Here is a 19,092-nt window from a genome sequence, read left to right on the forward strand (position 1 = left end):
TCGTCCTCCCTTCCTTCTCTGCAGCCTTGTCTTCTGCTAAAGTTATTTGAAGCAGAGCAGTTTTCCACCTCCAATAACTGTGAGCAAACTACAGTCTTCAAGGCATTGCTGGTGTACAAACCACAGAACCAGGTACCCAATTATTATAGAAGATGATCATCCACTTCACACAGAAAGACGTTCAGAAATCATCTGAACTTCAGGAGTCACCATGGAAGACAATGACATAATTTAACAACGACTACAGCGTGAATTACTCGCACTCTCCAGTGGAACTTACCCCTCATAGGAGATGGTCAAGCCGGCCACCTCTGCATTTTTGCAACCAGTTGTGAAAAGGGTGAGGAGCAGTAGGTAGCCAAGGAAGGACGAGATCAAGGAAAGCTTGGCTGCCCCCAACATGTTCAGCCTGAACTTCTTCATGAAGAAGCCCCCGGAGAACATCCCAAGAGCTACAGCAGGAATGTTGATGAGACCTACGGTACCCATCACCCCCGAGAAGAAAATGGACACAGTTATAAACTTATTTTTAGGAACTGCTAGGATTTGACCAAGAAGTGTTTGTTACCTTCTTTTGCCCCATTCTTCAGAACAGTTTATGTATTGAGTATGCAAAATTAATCCTGGTATCCGCTGAGTTAGGACAGACAATGGGCATGATTCTGATGTCATAGATCAGGGGTCTCAAACTGAATATCGTTGAGGGCCGCATCAGGGTTGTGTTTGACCTCAGGTGGGTGGGTGTGGCCAGATTGGTTGTGGCTGGGGTAGGCGGGGCCAATTCAATGCACTCGTATTGGAAGCACTTGTGGTGGCCAAGTGCTAAGGCAGGATTTCCCTCAGACCCTCCCTCACTCTCATTATAACTTCCTCCCTCCCTTCCTTCCTCTCCCTTTCTCTTCCTTCCTCCCTTTTCTTCTTTTTCCTTCCCTCTTCCTTCCCCTTCCTTCCTTCCCTTCTTTTTCCTTCCCTCTTCCTTCTCCTTCCTTCCTTCCCTTCTTTTTCCTTCCCTCTTCCTTCTCCTTCCTTCCTTCCTTCCTTTCTTCTTTTTCTTCTTTTTCCTTCCCTCTTCCTTCTCCTTCCTTCCTTCCCCTCTTTCCTTATTTTTCCCTCCTTGCTCTCTTCCTTTCTTCCCTTCTTTTTCTTCCCTCTTCCTTCTCCTTCCTTCCCTTCTTTTTCCTTCCCTCTTCCTTCTCCTTCCTTCTTCCCTCTTTCATTTTCCTTCCTTGTACTCTTCCCTTCTTCCCTTCTTTTTCTTTGCCTTTCCTCTTCCCCTTTTCTCCCTTTCCTGTCATTTCTTGCATTCTCAAATGCAAAAGGAAAACATTTCTTCTTTTGTTGGTTTTTATTTTGTTTTGCTATCAAAAAATGGAGCTCGGGGGGGTGTCCACGCGCGGCCTTCCCCTGCTCCATTTTGCTGGCAGAGGCACCGCAGACTGGTCCAGGGCGGCCCTGTGGGCCCAGAGCTAAGTATCCCCTGGGCTGGATTCAGCCAATGGGCCTTGAGCTTGACAACCTTGTGACGGGAGAGCTTCATCTTTCAGCTTCTTTAGGAAAAATGGACATTACTGAGCAGTCTGGATTCTTTTTTCCTTCTCTAAAATAGATTACACTAAGTATGAAACACCAATTTTAGATCTTTGTGAGCAAAAAGCAATAATCACACCACCAAACTCTGGCTGTTTTCCACTAGCTTTTGACAGGGTAGTCCTGGGAGAAAAGGAGCCGAGGTGGCCCAGTGGTTAGAGTGCAGCACTGCAGGCTACTCAGCTGACTGCAGTTTTTGCAGTTCGGCGGTTCTAATCTCACCGGCTCAGGGGATGACTCCGCCCTTTCCGTCCTTCCGGGTGGGTAAAATGAGGACCCGGATTGTTGTTGGGGGCAATATGCTGACTCTGTAAACCGCTTAGAGAGGGCTGAAAGCCCTATGAAGCGGTTATATAGTCTAACTGCTATTGCTATTGCTATTGCTAACTTTTGGGGGTGCAAACAATTTTTGGGGGAGGAATCTCTACATAGCCAATGGCAGGGGGTGGGTTTCTCGCCCCGTTCCAACCGGTCGGTTGGAAGAGGCCGGCGGCTGTCCTCGAGCTATGCGTGCGGCGGCGTGCGTGCACCCCTTGTGCGCAGCGCACGCATGCATACTAGCGTCTGTGCGATGCTCCAGCTGCTCCTGGAGGATGCAACAGGCGCTGTATGCGTCCTGCGCATGCGTGGAAGCGCAGAATTCATCAAAACCGGGGGTAAGGATGCGGTGTGCGCGGGCGGCGTTGCGGGGCGCGGGGGGGGGGGCTTCGCCGTTACCGGAAGTTACTTACTTCCGGGTTCGGCGACCAACCGGATCGCAGGGACCGCCGCGAACCGGTTGAACCCACCCCTGCCCATGGCTGCAACTCAACCCCTATATTACATGATTATTTTACATAGCATATTTCTGGACCTGTTTTACTTGTCCCAGCTTCTGCCAACCTAGCAGTTGAAAACAGGTAAAAATGCCAGTAGAAAAATAGGACCCACCTTTGGTGGGAAGGTAACAGCCTTCCGTGCGGCCTTCGGTGTTTAGTCATGCTGGTCACATGACCACGGAGACGTCTTCAGACAGCGCTGGCTCTTTGGCTTTGAAACGGAGATGAGCACCGCCCCTAGAGTCAGGAACGACTAGCTCCTATGTGCTAGGGAAACCTTTACCTGGCTCTTCGGCTTTGAAACAGAAATGAGCACTGCCCCCCTAGAGTCTGGAACGACTAGCACATATGTGCGAGGGGAACCTTTACCTTAGTATATAATGCGGTAAGTTAGCAACAATAAATATTTTGCATATTCTTTATAAAGCCGATAAGCTCTATTTCTTTCTGTTTTCACAATCCCGAAGTGTTTCACACAGAGCTGAAGGCTTAGCCCCGAGAAAAGCTTAAAATACAATGGAAAGTACTGTGTTATGGGTAAGAAGAATTGTTTCATAAACACCTCTACTTCTCTTGAAACAGCATTTTCAGATTATGCTACCATTTAAAAGGTGAAGCCCAGGAAATATCGTTTCCTAACTTCAAAGATTTCACACAATAATTGGGGTCATTTACCCCCCCCCCCCCCCCCAAAAAAACCAAAACCCAACTCAAATTGCAAGCAAACCAAATTAACTTCTCTTAATCCTTTATGGAAAAATTAAGTATCTTCTTTGATCAAATATTTGGCCCCAATATGGCAAAAAAACAATATTATCCAAATCTGGCAGTTTTCCAGAAGTATGGATCTTGCCTTCCAGAATTCCTCAGTTAGGGAGTAGAATTCTATCATTCTGTATGCTGTAAAGCAGGGGTCACCAACCTTTCGGACCTCAGGGACCACTAAATTTATAATTTTAACTCCCACGGACCACTAATATGATCTGACTAATGACCAGCTGGTGGGCATGGCAAGGTGGCCGTGTGACTGGGTGGGCCATGGCCAACTCTATGTCACTCACATCAAGGAGTCAAGGGGCGCCTTGCCAGCCTCTACTCGCCACTCCTTGCTTGCCCCACCTGGGCTCCTAAAGCCCCAACAGGAAGCAGTTGCTGGAGCTAAGTAGCCACTACGAGAAAGAATTGGCCAAAACAGCTCAGTTCAAATTGGATCTGATCGACAAGGAGGCTCAGCAGAAGCCACTCACTGAGGACTACGAGCATTGGCTTTCCAAGCAGAGGAAAGACCTGTGGAACTGCAAGACCAGGTACCGGCGCCTGGAGGCTCAGAGGGTTGAGATGGTCAGCCAGTTCCAGACCATGATGCAGTTCCACTGGAACAATGTCCTCTGGCTCTTCGCCACCAGTGGCACTTCCCTCCAGCCTTCGCCCCAAAGGCCCCCACCAGGAGACCAAAGCAGACCCCAAGTCAGAATTGTCAGCCCCCCTCTGACCCACACAAAAAGACCCCAAGGGGGAGACTCTCTGCAGCAACACAAACGTTCATTGCACGTATCCATCCCAGGGGGCGTTAGTTTGAGGACACCTTAATTAGTGCAATTTAAAAAAATGCAAATAATTTTCTGAGGACTATCAAAATGTTCTCGTAGACCACCAGGGACCACAGACCACCAGTTGGTGACCGCTGTTGTAAAGGGTGGAAAACTTGACATAAACTGATTTAAGCCTTCAGAAAAGGCTGCTTTCACGAACCACTAGGAATTGTAGAGATGGACAAGATCTCCAAGTTCTTTCTGATTAATGCTAACTTTCCCTGGATTTTCCTGTGCCTACCACTAGCTGCAAGTAGCAGTAATGTCTTCTCATGTTAGCCAGCTACAAAAACAAGCCCTGTCTATTAAATGTGCCAGACAAAAACAGATTGAAAGAAGATAGAGCTACAGTGTGTTAACTTTATGTATCTGTATCACAGCTGTGCAATCATTTTTTTTCAATCAAAAGGGCTGTTTTTACCCTTTGAGAGGCATAGCAAGCCAAGGGACACATACATGCAGCCAAGGTAAAGACTACATTTGATTTGATGTATAAGTGCTGCATTTGATGTATTAAAATTACATTAATTTAAAAATATATATACGATGATGATTTCCCCCTCTGGCATCTATCAACGTTGCCATCAAGCCTTGGATTATGGCCTTTTTTCTACATGTAAAGTGGTAAAGGTAAAGGTTTCCCTTAGCATATATGTGGTAGTCGTTCCTGACTCTAGGGGGCGGTGCTCATCTCCGTTTCAAAGCCGAAGAGCCAGCGCTGCCAGAAGACGTCTCCGTGGTCATGTGGCTGGCATGACTAAATGCCGAAGGCGCACAGAACGCTGTTACCTTCCCACCAAAGGTGGTCCCTATTTTTCCGCTTGCATTTTTACATGCTTTCAAACTGCTAGGTTGGCAGAAGCTGGGACAATGGGAGCTCACTCCATTATGCGGCGCTAGGGATTCAAACCGCCAAACTGCTGACCTGAAGAGCCGAGGTGGCGCAGTGGTTAGGGTGCAGTACTGAAGGCCACTACAGCTGACTGTTATCTGCAGTTCAGCGGTTCTAATCTCACCGGCTCAGGGTTGACTCAGCCTTCCATCCTTCCGAGGTGGGTGAAATGAGGACCCAGACAGTGGGGGCGATATGCTGACTCTGTAAACCGCTTAGAGAGGGCTGAAAGCCCTATGAAGCGATATATAAGTCTAACTGCTATTGCTATTGCTATTGCTATTGCTTTCTGATCGACAAGCTCAGCGTCTTGGCCACTGAGCCACCGCATTCCCCCTTTTTTTTCCTACACGTATTAACCCCAAACAAAGTAGCATCTGCTTCATTCCCAGCCACCAGCACCTCCTCAACCATACCTATGATAAAATTAGTCTTGGAAGATGACTGTCCAACTGTTGTTCAATATATTTTGGCTTATAGTCACCATGCCAATGAGAGAATTGAACTGGATGATGCTGGAGCAGACATATAAGAAGTAAACTGGATTTCCAAGGAGGTTTTTCAAGGAAGGCAGGAACTCTAGAAAAGGAAATGGATACGTGTTGGTTGGACAGAAGTGAGAACTCAACGTGGATGACAGCTTGTTTCAAAATCGGGTAACAACTGTTCATGGAAAATTGGAAGCAGACTTAGCTGTACTCAGATCCTTTCCACACAACAAATATTCATAATACCATATTTTTCAGAGTATAAGACGCACCTTTTCCCCCACAAAGAGAGTGAAATCTGGGTGCGTCTTATACACTGAATAAAGCATTTTTGGCCTCCTAAACCCCACCTCGTGCATCCCATTTTTTGCAAAAATGACATGCAGAAGGTTTGGGAGGCCTGCAGAATGCTCCTGGGGGCTGGGGAGGGCAAAAACAAGTGAAAGAAAGGCCCATTTCCCACAAAAACGGGGTGTTTTTTGCCCTCCTGAGCCCCCAGGAGCACTCTACCGGCCTCCCAAATGGAGGGCCATTTTTTCGCTTCCCAAATCCCCCACGCGGCATGTTTTTGCCCCCCCCCCCCAGCCGCCAGGGGCACTTTGCAGGCTTACCAAACTATCTGCATGCAGGGTTTGGGAGGCCTGCAGAGTGCTCCTGGGGGCTGGGGAGGGGAAAAATGTTTTTTTTTAAAATTTACTTCTTCAAAATCTTGGTGTGTCTTATACTGTGGTGCGTCTTATAGTCCAAAAAAATACGGTATATTGCTTTCACTTTTTGTCATTTAGGAGGCCTTTGACTTTTGCTGAAAAAATGTTTATATCTCCATCAAAGTGCCCGCAGCTCTTCAAATGGTCAGCATGTGGGTCATTGCAACCCACACGAAACTCGTTGGATCCATTCAGGATCCCACTGCCAATGGGCCAATTGAGTTATACTTGTCTTAGTTAGAGGTAATGCATTTGTTGTCTTCCAGATGTTTTGGACTTCATAACCTATTGGCTTTAGACTGACTGGTCAATAGCAAGTAGTTATGAGAACTGACTTGCAAAGCTTCTATAGGACATTGGGTTGTCGCCAACAACTCTCTTGTTCAGAGCAAGGCAGTACTTTGTGCTGAGACTATTCCTTTTTTATTTTTATTTAATTCTTTATTTGTACCCCACCTTTATTACTTTTACAAACAATTGAAGGTGGTGAACAAATCCAACACACTTTCCTCCTCCTATTTTCCCCACAATAACCACCCTGTGAAATGAGTTGGATTGAGAGAGAGAGAGTGACTGGCCAAAGTCTCTCAGTTGGCTTTCATGGGGAGGGACTAGAACTCACAATCTCCTGGTGATTGGCCTAAAGTCACCTAATGGGATTTCATATCTAAGTTGGGATTAGAACTCACAGACTCCTGCTTTCTAGTCTGGTGCCTTAACCACTAGACCACGAAGCTGGCTCTCCAAACTAGTTTCCCAAACTAGTGATGTAGAAAATGACTACCACTAACTAGGGTATACAAAACCTTTGCCAGACCAATTCTTGAATACAGCTCGTCTGCCTGGAATCCACACTGTTTATCAGACATTAATATAATTGAGCGGGTCCAGAAGTATTTCATGAGAAGAGTACCCCTGCTTACAATAGAATCCGTTATGCCACCAGGCTCGAAATTTTGGGCTTGGACAATCTGGAGCTAGGCCGCCTACCGTGTGACCTGAACACAGTACACAAAATTGTCTGTTACCTGTCAACGACTTCTTCAGCTTCAACCTCAATAATACACGAGCCAACAATAGGTTCAAACTCAAGGTAAACCACTCCAAACTCGATTTCAGAAAATACGACTTCAGCAACAGAGTGGTCAATGCCTGGAATGCTCTACCTGACTCCGTTGTTACATCTTCAAACCCCCCAGAGCTTCAACCTTAAACTGTCTCTACCATGGACTTCACCACATTCCTAGGAGGTCCGTAAAAGGGGCGTGCATAAGCGCACCAATGTGCCTACCATCCCTGTCCTACTGTCCCCGTTTATTTGTATCATTTCCTTCGTTCATGTCCATGTTTATACTTATACCTGTTATCTTGTACGTGTTTGACAACCAAATAAATAAAATAATAAAGTGCCCAACAATGGTTCAGTTAATTAGCCAGATTCCCTCACCTTTGCCATCTTGAGAAAACTGACTTGAGTTTGGTAGGTGGCACAACAGTCCTTATCTTCTGCAATGAAGCTGGATTGCTCAGTAGAATCTTTGGGGGTCTCCGGCCTTGGAAGATGCTTGGGTAAGAACCAGAAGGGGATTGCGGCAAGGAAGCTGACCAACCCAGCGATTAAGTAGCCAAGCCACCAAGCTCCTACCCAGTGTGGGTCTTTGTGAGTGATGGCTATGGTGCCTAAAAAAAGAAATGAAGGGTTTAAAAAAAATCAGCATGACTTATTAAGTATCAACATGATTTTTAATATTGAGTAGAGACGGATTAAGGTGGGCTGAGCAGTCAATGGATCTTCAATTGATATTTTTTTGTACCTGCTCAAAACCTTCCTGGATCACATCCCTTAATTCCAGAAATGTGGTTCGGTACAATAATTTTCTGGCAAATTACAGTTTCCTTTTAAGGGAGTTTTTTTCTCCTTTAATATGGAGGCAAGAATTCCTGACAGTTACAACCAGTGGTGGGATTCAAAGAATTTAGCAACCGGTTCTCTGCCCTAATGACCAGCTGGGTAGGCGTAGCGCGGTAATCATGTGACTGGGTGGGCATGGCCAACTTAACATCACTCAGGTCGATGGGCGCTTTGCCTTAGCTGTTACAAAGTAATAAGGGTTAACCGGAGGGGCAGTTTCTGTAAGCAGGGCAATAAAGATTAGGTAGAAACAACACCAGAATGTTTCCTTCCTGCCTTCCTTACAGGATTAGCCCTGTAAAGTGGGGAAAAACAAAAAGATTTCTTCCAACAACCGGTTCTCTGAACTGTTTAGAAAGTTAACAACCGGTTCTCCCGAATAGGTGCGAACCGGCTGAATCCCACCACTGGTTACAACAATTAATCAGTGGAACGGCTTGCTGGCAAAGTAGGTGCTCCATCACTGGAGGTTTTTAAGAAGAGACTGGACAGTCACTTATCTGGAAGGGTATAGGGTCTCCTGCTTGAGCAGGGGGCTGGACTAGAAGACCTCCAAGGTTCCCTTTCCAATTCTGTTATTCTATGATTCGGGGGATCTTCTCCCCCTACTTTTTCCTGCTGGTCTCACCTATTTTGATACCAAGATCATACCCACAATGTTGTCATTGCCTTTTTTTTGGGGGGGGGGACAAACTGACTGTAGTGTTATGCCTTCCCCACTACAACCTCAGAAGAAACCTTTATCCGCTCTTTGTTTTCATAGTGTGTGGATTGATTTTGCCGTCTTGGTCCAAAATAACATGGCCATTTTGACTTCTACAAAGAGGGCCATTCATGCTCACCCATGTCTACGAAGCCAATGTCCACATACAGCTTGGCACACAAGGATCCCAAAAGAAACCCCAAAATGGGACCGATAATTGCAACTGTCTGAACACATCCTGTCAAGAAAGTGGAAAGGCAGATCAGACCGAAAGGAATCCAACTTGATCTTTCGAAGAAAGAGGAAAAAGTTTTAAGTTGAGGAAATAAAGTAAAAAGAAAATAGCAAAATGCAGCCAAACACTGTAAAATAGGAATAGCACTTAGCAATAGCAATAGCAGTTAGACTTATATACCGCTTCATAGGGCTTTCAGCCCTCTCTAAGCCATTTACAGAGTCAGCATATCGCCCCCAGAGTCTGAGTCCTCATTTCACCCACCTCGGAAGGATGGAAGGCTGAGTCAACCTTAAGCCGGTGAGATTTGAACCGCTGAACTGCAGATAGCAGTCAGCTGAAGTGGCCTGCAGTACTGCACCCTAACCACTGCACCACCTCGGCTCTTATATACCACTTTGTAGTCCTTTAAAGCCCCCTCTAAGTGGTTTACAAATGTCAGCATATTGCCCCCATCTGGATCACAGGTGGGTTTCTGCTGGTTCGCCCCGGATTTTACCAATCTCGGAAGAATGGAAAGCTGTATGAAGCTTGAGCCCTATCAGGATTGAACTGCTGGCTGTGGGCAGTTAGCCTGCAATACTGCTTACTAACCACTTGGGACCAAAAATGGGCTACGGGGGGTGCTGCAACCCCTTCCTCCGCATATGCATGTGTGACCCCCACCCCATGGGCGTGTGACCCGCCCTGGTCCCCTTGCGCATACATGCGCATCTCCTGCATGCACCCCGCCCCCACACATGCACAGCAGAGACCAAAAATCAGCTGGCTGATGGAAGGCACACGCACCTCCGGGGTGGAGCGGAGCTGGGGCAACAGTTCACTATCACGCTGCTAGAGTCTTTAAAGTATAGAAATTGTGTAAATAAATACTATACTTAAATATAGTAATGTGTTCTGAACACTGTAATGGTAGTTTATTTCTAGATTCAGCAGACAGTTGGATAGAAGGTCTCTTAGATCTCCAATTTTTACATTCTGTATTTCGATGGTAACTGGCTCTTTCTCATAGCTATTGTATTCATATTTAGATGATCATCATATTGCTGGTGATCATTACACTTTTATGGATGAACAGGACCAGCCAGTCTCCCCCCCCCCCCCAAAAAAATGGACAAATAAGAAGCTTGCCTGGACGAGGATCCAGTCAAGAATCAGCTATTCAGACTAACAAACTGGAACCCAGCACAAAGAACCAAGATTCCAAAAATGACCAATCAGAAGCTGTCAAGAACAAAGGACCAATCGGCTACTAACTTTACAAAAATGACTAGCTAGGGTTTGGGTACGAACAAAGAACCAATCAGAGAACAGCCCTCACTAGTCTGTACCAACTGGAAATCAGCTCGGCTAAAAACCAATCAGAAATCAGGAACCCAGCCAATCCCGGATCAGCTGCTTCTGGATTGTGTCTCTGAAGATATTGGCCACAATTGCCAGCAAAATATCAGAAAATGTGTTGTCTAGACCACAGTCACAAAACCCTGAAGTCCAAAACTGTCCAACATGATGATCACAGCTTTGCCCACCAAAGGTGGACTAAACCATAGTTCTTTCCTCTCCATTGCAATTGCACTGTGCACCATTTCTGGTTGAAACTATGAATGGGGCTCTCGTTCTGATCTATCAAAACTATTCTTGCATAGAGAATCGCTTTAGTTAGACAAGGGAAAGAAGATGAAGAGAATTATCTTTCTTTTTCTTTTTTTGTCTTCAAGGAGTAAGCTGCTATGGGTTCGCCCGGGTTCGGGAGAACCTGTAGCTAATGTTATGGCTGGTTTGGAGAACCTCCAAATCCCACCTCTGGCTGGCCCCGCCCATCCCCCTCCCCGCTCCCGGGAGTCTCCACGCAGCCTGTTTTGGATGCAAGGTAAGTCCAGGGCCCACATGGAGGCTCGGGGAGGGGGGAAAATGGGCCTCCTGGAAGTTCCAGAAGGCCAGAAACAGGTTCGTTTCCAGTGTCCAGAGGCCCTCCGGAGCTTGGGGGAGGCAGTTTTCATCCTCCCAGAGCCTAGAGGAAAGCCTCCGGAGCCTGGGGAAGGCAAAAATGGCCTCCCTGCCATGGTGCAGGAAGCCGACTAGGCCACACCTGCTATATCCACGCTCACCCAGCAACTGGGCAGAGAACCCATTGCTGCAATTTTTGAAGCCCACCCCTGTCTTCAACAGTACCAATGTAGAAGGGCACACTCTCTTCCGGGGCGTAGTCATCAATATACGCGATTCCCAAAGGCTGGATCGGTGTTTCTCCGATTCCCCGTAGTAGGTTTCCAAGCAAAACGTAGATCCACATGGAAATGCCGGCTTCTTTTTCGCACCCTGGACACACAGAGCAAGAAGTTCGGAGATGCTCTCTGATAACATTCACAGAAACAAGAAGAACAACCCTATTGCTTATAGGAAAGTCCAACTAGGTGCCTACCAGGATGGGAGACCACTAAGAAATTCCAGGGCTGGAGGTTAGCTTGGGAATTGAGAATCACTGCCTGAAAGATGACAGTGACAATTGATTGGCATACAGATAGTCTTTGACATTTGGGACAGAAACCTCCATTGCTAAAGTAATGGGGTTGTTAAGTGAGTTGTATCCAATATTATGATCTTTTTTTTGCCAAGGTTGTTAAGTGAATCACATGGTTGTTAAATGAATCCAGCTTCCCCCATTGACTTTGTTTGTTGGGAGCCAGCTAGGAAGGACACAAATTATTATCATGTTAACTCTAGACACTGTAATAATAAATCATAAATACATGCCAGTTGCTAAACACAATAGCAATAGCACTTATTTATTTATTTATTTATTAGACTTATATACCGCTTCATAGGGCTTTCAGCCCTCTCTAAGCTATTTACAATTTTTTTTAGCAAATTGAGTCAGCAACTTGCCCCCATAGTCCGGGTCCTCATTTCACCCACCTCGGAAGGATGGAAGGCTGAGTCGACCTTGAGCCGGTGAGATTTGAACTGCTGAACTGCAGATCAGTCAGCTAAAGTGGCCTGCAATACTGCACCCTAACCACTGCGCCACCTCGGCTCTACTTAAGACTTATACACTGCTTCACAGTGCTTTATAGCCTCTATGAGATTTACAGAGTCAGCTTATTGCCCCCAACAATCTGGGTCCTCGTTGTACCTCGGAAGGATGGAAGGCTGAGTCAACTTTGGGCCTGGAGAGATTCAAACTGCCAAATTGCATGATTGTAAGTGTGAGTACTGATTGTAAATCACTGTCTTCAGCAACATTATAAATTCAAATAATTGCTAACTAAATGGCCATAAATTGAGAGCTAGCTATACTTTTGCCAAGGAAACTAAATAGATAAATGGATATATATGGAGAGAGAGAGAGAGAGAGTATCTACAATTCAACAGGAAAAAGCATGAATTGCAGACAGCAATGCAATAATCTAGATCCATGTTTCTCAAACTTGGCAACCTTAAGACACATGGGCTTCAAATCCCAGAATTCCCCAGCCAGTGTACTGTCTGGGGAATTCTGGGAGTTGAAGTCCACATGTCTTAAAATTGCCAAGGTTGAGAAACACTGACCTAGATACCAGAGGTGGGTTCCTACCAGTTTGCACCTATTCGGTAGAACCGGTTCGTCAAATCTACCGAACCGGTTAGAAGCGGTTCCACCAGTGGACCCGGAAAGCAGGCCACACCTACGGAAGAGGTTCCCAAAAATTTTGAAACCCACCACTGGCAAGGATCATGTAACTTGACAACTTTAAGAGTTACATGCTTCAATGTCAGTGTTTCTGAATAGCTACTTGGACCGACCTAAGTACTAATTCATAATTTCATATCCGGTCACATGGGCAGCAAGCCACTCCCATCTGGTCACATGGGTGGCAAGCCACTCCCACAAAGGAGGCCACACCCACAGAGTAGGTTCCAACAATTTTTGAAACCCACCACTGCTAGATACTATCCATAATGCAACCGTTAAGTATCCAATTAGAGGCTACAATGACATCAAAAATGATGGTGAGTGCGTCATGATGTTTATTCATGCAAAAGGTCTGAACTGTGGCATCCTATCACATGGAACATTACTTGGGCTTTTGCCCACCCTGTAACTGTCCCAATATGCAAGTCGAAATTAAAATTAAGACGACAAATGACTTAATTCCATTCCCAACGTTGATGGAATTCTCAGGGGTTACACAGCTGGGTTTAAATTTAAATTAGAGAGAGTTTCAGAGACACTGAGTTCTCCTCCCACATTTGAGGTGGAGTCTTTTCAGAGAATCAGAACAGCCAAGTCTAACCAAGTTTAAATATTAGATTTTTAAAGCCCACAGGAAATATGTTGTTGATTTTGTTCTTAAACACGCGCTTACCTGTCTGAATTTTTGTCTGAGTTCTTTCCAAGCCTGAGTTTCGATCCTGCAGACATGGGGTGACGCTGATAGTTGAATTGGAGGAGGAAGAAAATACCTCATACCTGTAGCTGTGTAAAAACCAAGAGTTTCCTTATAAGGATCCCACCTATGAAAATCGAAGGGAACATTATTTCTCTAACTTATTCCAAAGACCTGTTTGGGGCCCAGTGCTCCAGATGCCATTTCAAGAAACAGCTTTACAGAAGTTACTGGATTAATATGAGCAGCAAAATGAAGCTAGTGGGACAATTTGCAGAAAGCAAACAGCGTCAGGCTCAAAACCAAGAATAAGACATGGTAATTCTTTTCTACTGGGAATAATCAATGGGAAATATACAAAGAAAATTAAGTACATATTAACACATCTGCTAACTACACCTAGAATAGCATTTGCCCAATGCTGGAAACAAAATAATACCCCCTCGGATGAATTAGTGATAAAAAAAAACTTTGGATTGTGTAGAGATGGACAAATTAACACTGAAATTAAAAGATAAAGAAGAGTTGGAACATTATGAAATTTGGAACAATTGGTATAAATGGCTGCAAAACAAGAGTAAAATTAATTAAGCCAAAAAACTATATATATAAATATATATAGAACTGTGTATAAAGGTGTGTAAATGTAGAAGCGGAATATTATATACATGTACAGGTATGATGACATAACAATGTTGATGTAATGACTGTAAGGTGTTGTAGAAGGGAAAAAATAATAAAAAAAATCTGCTAAAAAATAAAAGACATGGTAATTCTTCCAAGCTAAGGCCTTCATTGCAGGGGTCTCCAACCAGAGGTGATATTCAGCCAGCTCTGACAGGTTTTGGAGAACCGGTAGTGGAAATTTCGAATAGTTCGGAGAACCAGCAAATAGGCTGGCCCCGCCCCTGCTGCCTCCCAGCTGATCTTCTTTTGTTGCCCTGAACAGGAGAACGGAGCTGGAAAGCAGGTTAGTGGGGTGGGGAGGGAATGGGGATTTTGCAGTAACCTTCCCTGGCCATGCCCACAAAGCCACGCCCACAAAGCCATGCCATGCCCACAAAGCCACGCCCACAGAACTGGTAGTAAAAAAAAATGTATCCCACCACTGTCTCTAACCCAATACCGGTCCGTGGCTGGTTAGCAACTGGGCTGCAAAGCTGGAGGTCAACAGTGGGCAAGCAAGTGAAGCTTCATCTTTGCCATGTGTGGGATCCAGATACCATGTGAAACCATCCCCTCTGCCCACCCAGTCCGTGGAAAAATTGTCTTCCAAGAAACCGGTCCCTGGTGTCAAAAAGGTGGGGATCACTGCTTTATTGTTTCATATTTATAGATAACATCTTGCCAGGCGGAGGACTTTCCTATCTGCATCTACCGTACAATATATCGGTAGTCCTCGTCTTGCAATAGTTTGCTCAGTGACAATTCAAAGTTACATGGACTCATGACCATTTTTCACACTTATAACCGTTGCGGCATCCACAGGGCAGAGGTGGGTTCCTACCAGTTCACACCAGTTCGGTAGAACCGGTTCGTCAAATCTACTGAACCGGTTAGAAGATGTTCCACCAGTGGACCCGGAAAGCAGGCCAAACCTACAGAAGAGGTTCCAAAAATTTTTGAAACCCACCACTGACACTGACACACACACACACACAGACTCACACAGAGAGAGAAAGAGAAAGAGAAAGAAAGGAAGAAAGAAAGAAAGAAAGAAAGAAAGAAAGAAAGAAAGAAAAAAGAAAGAAAAAGTGAGAGAGAGATGAAAGAAAAACAGGGACAGAGACAAAAGGAAGGAAAGAGAGAGAGAGAGAGAGAGAGAGAGAGAGAGAGAGAGAGAGAGAGAGAGAGAGAGAGAGAAAGAAAGAAAGAAAGAAAGAAAACAAACACATGGCCGGCAAGCCACTCCCACCAGTCACATGGCCGGCAAGCCACTCCCACAAAGGAGACCACACCCACAGAGTAGGTTCGAAAAATTTTTGAAACCCACCACTGCCACAGGGGCACGTAATCAAAATTCAGATGCTTGGCAACTGGTTCATAATTTATGATGGTTGAAAATCCCGGGGTCCTATGATCACCTTATGTGACTTTCTGACAATGAAAATCAACGAAGAAGTCACATTCAATTAACAACCGTGTTACTAACTTAACAAGTGCAATGATTCACTTAGCCACTGTGGCAAGAAAGGTGGTAAAATAGGGTAAAACTCACTTAACAAATGTCACACTTAGCAACAAAAAAATTTGGGCTCAATTGTGGTCATAAGTGGAGGATTACCTGTACTCTGCAAACTATTAAGGAGGGACTGTCTACACTCTCTTTCTCTCACACATCATATCAGGACTGAGTTGCCTCTTACCCCTCTGGAAAGCCACCCCCACCCCGCTTCCTCCTGGGACTCCATCTCCTTATTCCATCACAACCAAAAGGCCATAGAGCAGTGTTTCTCAACCTTGGCCACTTGAAGATGTCTGGACTTCAACTCCCAGAATTCCCCAGCCAGCGAATGCCAGACATCTTCAAGTAGCCAAGGTTGAGAAACACTGCCATAGAGTTAGAAGCATTTTCAAAGGTCATTTTGCTCAGTGTCTTAAGTCAGCACATCATTACTTCAGAGCCAAATATCCAGTGGTGAAATCTAATTTTTTTTTTTTACTATCGGTTCTGGGGTGTGTGGCTTGGTGGGCGTGGCTTCATGGACATGGCTTGGCCGGGTCATGTGACTGGGAGGGTGTGGCTATGTAGTCATGTAACTGGGGGATCAAAAGAGAGAAACTCACTTTAACAAGGTCCTGCTGGAGCAGGATTGGACTAGATGACCTCCATGTCCCTTCCAGCCCTGGATTATCCTCTGAAGCTGCATCTAGTGCAGGTATGTAGTCCTTCCTTCCTCTCCTTTTTCCCTCCCTCCCTCCCTCCCTCCCTCCCTCCCTCCCTCTTTCTTTCTTTCTTTCTTTCTTTCTTTCTTTCTTTCTTTCTTTCCTTCCTTCCTTCCTTCCTTCCTTTCTTTCTCAGAACCCTCCACCCCCTGTTTTTGGCCTAGCAGGCTTCAGGGAACTTTTTTAAAAGTATTTTTTACTACCGGTTCTGCAAACCAGTAGCATTTTTTACTATCAGTTCGGGCGAAGCAACTCGAACCGGTAGCATTTCACCCCTGCAAATATCCCATTGGCTGCTCCAGCAATGAAAAGTTATTGATATCCCTTATATCAGCGTTTCTCAACCTGGGCAAGTAGAACATATGTGGACTTCAACTCTCAGAATTTTTATGCTCAAGCCTGCATTCTGGCTCAGTGTCTATCTGTGGAGATTCTCAGCCCTCCAGGTCATGGTTGTCCCAAAAGTGCTTTTCCAAGAGGAAAATGGACATTTTTTTTTGGTTTTTCTATGAAGATGTTTTGATTTGAGAATCCAAGACGTTTCTTCAGCTGAAGAAGAGCTGAAGAAGCTTCTTGGACGAGAAGCGAAACATCTTCAAAGAAAAAGAAGAAAGTCCAGTTGGACTTAATGTTTCTCCTCTTTGGAAACTTAAAGACGTGTGGATTTCAACTCCCTAGATTTCCCGAGTCAACATGCTATCGGATAACACTAAATGTTTAACTATTATACTTACTGTCCCATAAAGAACTGTGGGATGGCAATCAGAAATGTTCCCAGTGACATAATTATGCACCCAGCTCCAATTATTTTGGGTCTGTGAAGTTTGGCTCCAAAGTAGCTCACCAGAATTATTATTAAAAGGTTCCCTTTAAGAAACACAGAAAGAAGGATGAAGGTACGGAGAAGATGGACTTGTAAAAATATATCGTTAGCTTATTTGCAAAAGATGGAGAATGTGTATATAACATACCAATTTCAAAGCTCCCATCGATTAGGCCAACTAGAGAAGAAGGGATATCAAATCTTCTTTCTATCTGAGTGATGGTACTTTTCAGGTAGCTTCCTGACAGAGTTTTGGCAAAGTAAACAAATGACAACGCACCGAGAAAAATCTGTTAGAAGAAAAGGGCGCCAAAGAATTTTCAATTCAACTGTGCAAAATAGGGAAGAAATTTGCTTCATCATAACTTTCCCGTTTCAGGTCTATCAAATACAGAGGTAGATACAAAGCCAATGTTGAATTGGCCAATGTTCCAATGTTTTGGAATTCGTGATGCAAACTTCAAAAAACATACATCCAAACATATATGTTCAGTAGTAGAGAAACTTACGAACGAAATAGATTTCTCTGTCAAATTAGCTTTCTAAGTGGAAGAAATATTTTAAGCCAGTGTTTCTCAACCTTGGCAACTCTTAAGACAAATGGACTTCAACTCCCAGAATTCCCCAGCCAGTTCTGAGTTTAAGTCCATGTATCTTAGATGCCAAGGTTGAGACTCGGTGTTTTAAGCAATTGGAACACTGATTTTGGCATAGCATTATCTAGAATCCAAAATACGTTTTTGGAAACGAGAGAACTAGCTTAAGCAAAAGTGTTTTCTCACATAAAATGTTGTTTGTTCTTCAGACCCAGAACAAAAGAATGCCATAAATGTTTGCAATCTTTCCAATGCAGAGCTGGAGTGTTAATCCCACCAAATTAATTAAAGCCAAATTCTAAAGCGACAGGAGATGGCCCTGGGGGGGGGGGGGTTGTGTGAGGGGGAAGAGGGGGGGGGAAACAGATTGAAAAACATAAGGGGAAAAAATACACCCAGGAAGTTCTCAGCCACTTCAAGTATCTATTTTCACAATTCTGGGCTTTAACTGTACCTTAATTCCCCCACATAATGTCCTTTTTTCCTTCAATGTGGGAGATTCTGCTTGTGAGGAAGGCCCGTCGATGGACAATATCATGGGTCTTGAGAAGAACTGGATGTTCTCTTTAGATGGAGATTCCATCTTGGTCATTGCCTTTCAATCAGTCTGCAATACATTGCAACATATCATTTGGGGAACTGCCTTCAAGTTACGACAATTTCCTTCGTCCATTGTACTTGGTTCCATTGAAAAAGTACAATTCATGGGCAAAAGGGAATGACATTTCTAGGGAAACCACCCAAATTAATGGAATTCCCTTCCTGGGATTAATCTGTTCTTCATTTTCCGGAGTGCTTTGAAGGCAGCCGGATTTGATTTCACAGTTCAGTGCCGTATTTTGATTAATTGAGGCTTTTTAATTTAAAAGGTTTTAACGTACTGTATTTTTCGATGTATAAGACACACTGGAGTATAAGATGCACTAAGATTTTAAAGAGGTAAATTAAAAAAAAAGTTTTTGCACTCTGCAGGCCTCCCAAACCATCGCCAAGCCTGTTTTTTTGTGAAAAACAGGGGTATGCAGAGAATTTGAGAGGCCTGCAAAGTAGTCCTGGTGGCCAGGGGGGCAAAAACGAGCAAAAAACAGGCTTCACCGACAAAAGCGCGCCCGACAAAACCACGGTGACAAAACCGCGAGTTCTAGACCGCATCGACGAATGAGTGCTGAAGCGCGCCGACAGAAGAGCACTCAAAACCTAACCCTAACCCTAACCCTAACCCTAACCCTAACCCTAACCCTAACCTTAACCCTTACCTTACCTTAAATCATGCTTCTGTCAGCGCGCTGTTGTCGGCGTGCTGATGACATTGCGGTTTTAGTGCCGTGATTTTGTTGGCGCGCTTTTGTCGTGCGCGCATTTGTCGTGTCACGAAAAAACAGCCCATTTTTTTTGCAAAACCAACCTAATTTTTTTGGCAGGGCATGCATAGCATTTAGGAGGCTTGTAGAGTGCTCCTGGGGGCTGGGGTGGGGCAAAAATGAGC

The 19,092-nt window shown here is 44.8% G+C and overlaps 1 protein-coding gene across 1 annotated transcript; it reads right to left on the bottom strand.

Moving 5' to 3' along the window:
• Window positions 1-276: 276 nt before the first annotated feature.
• Window positions 277-18,189, bottom strand: LOC116511636 (solute carrier organic anion transporter family member 1C1-like). The gene is given in 11 exon segments (XM_032221793.1): window positions 277-476; window positions 5,306-5,341; window positions 5,344-5,370; window positions 5,373-5,466; window positions 7,532-7,764; window positions 8,839-8,937; window positions 11,107-11,253; window positions 13,281-13,390; window positions 16,922-17,054; window positions 17,159-17,300; window positions 18,061-18,189. Coding segments are annotated over 11 exon segments (1,350 nt in total).
• Between the last annotated feature and the right edge of the window lie 903 nt (window positions 18,190-19,092).

Source organism: Thamnophis elegans, chromosome 7 (assembly GCF_009769535.1).
Source record: "Thamnophis elegans isolate rThaEle1 chromosome 7, rThaEle1.pri, whole genome shotgun sequence".
In the NCBI taxonomy this organism is placed as follows: domain Eukaryota; kingdom Metazoa; phylum Chordata; class Lepidosauria; order Squamata; family Colubridae; genus Thamnophis; species Thamnophis elegans.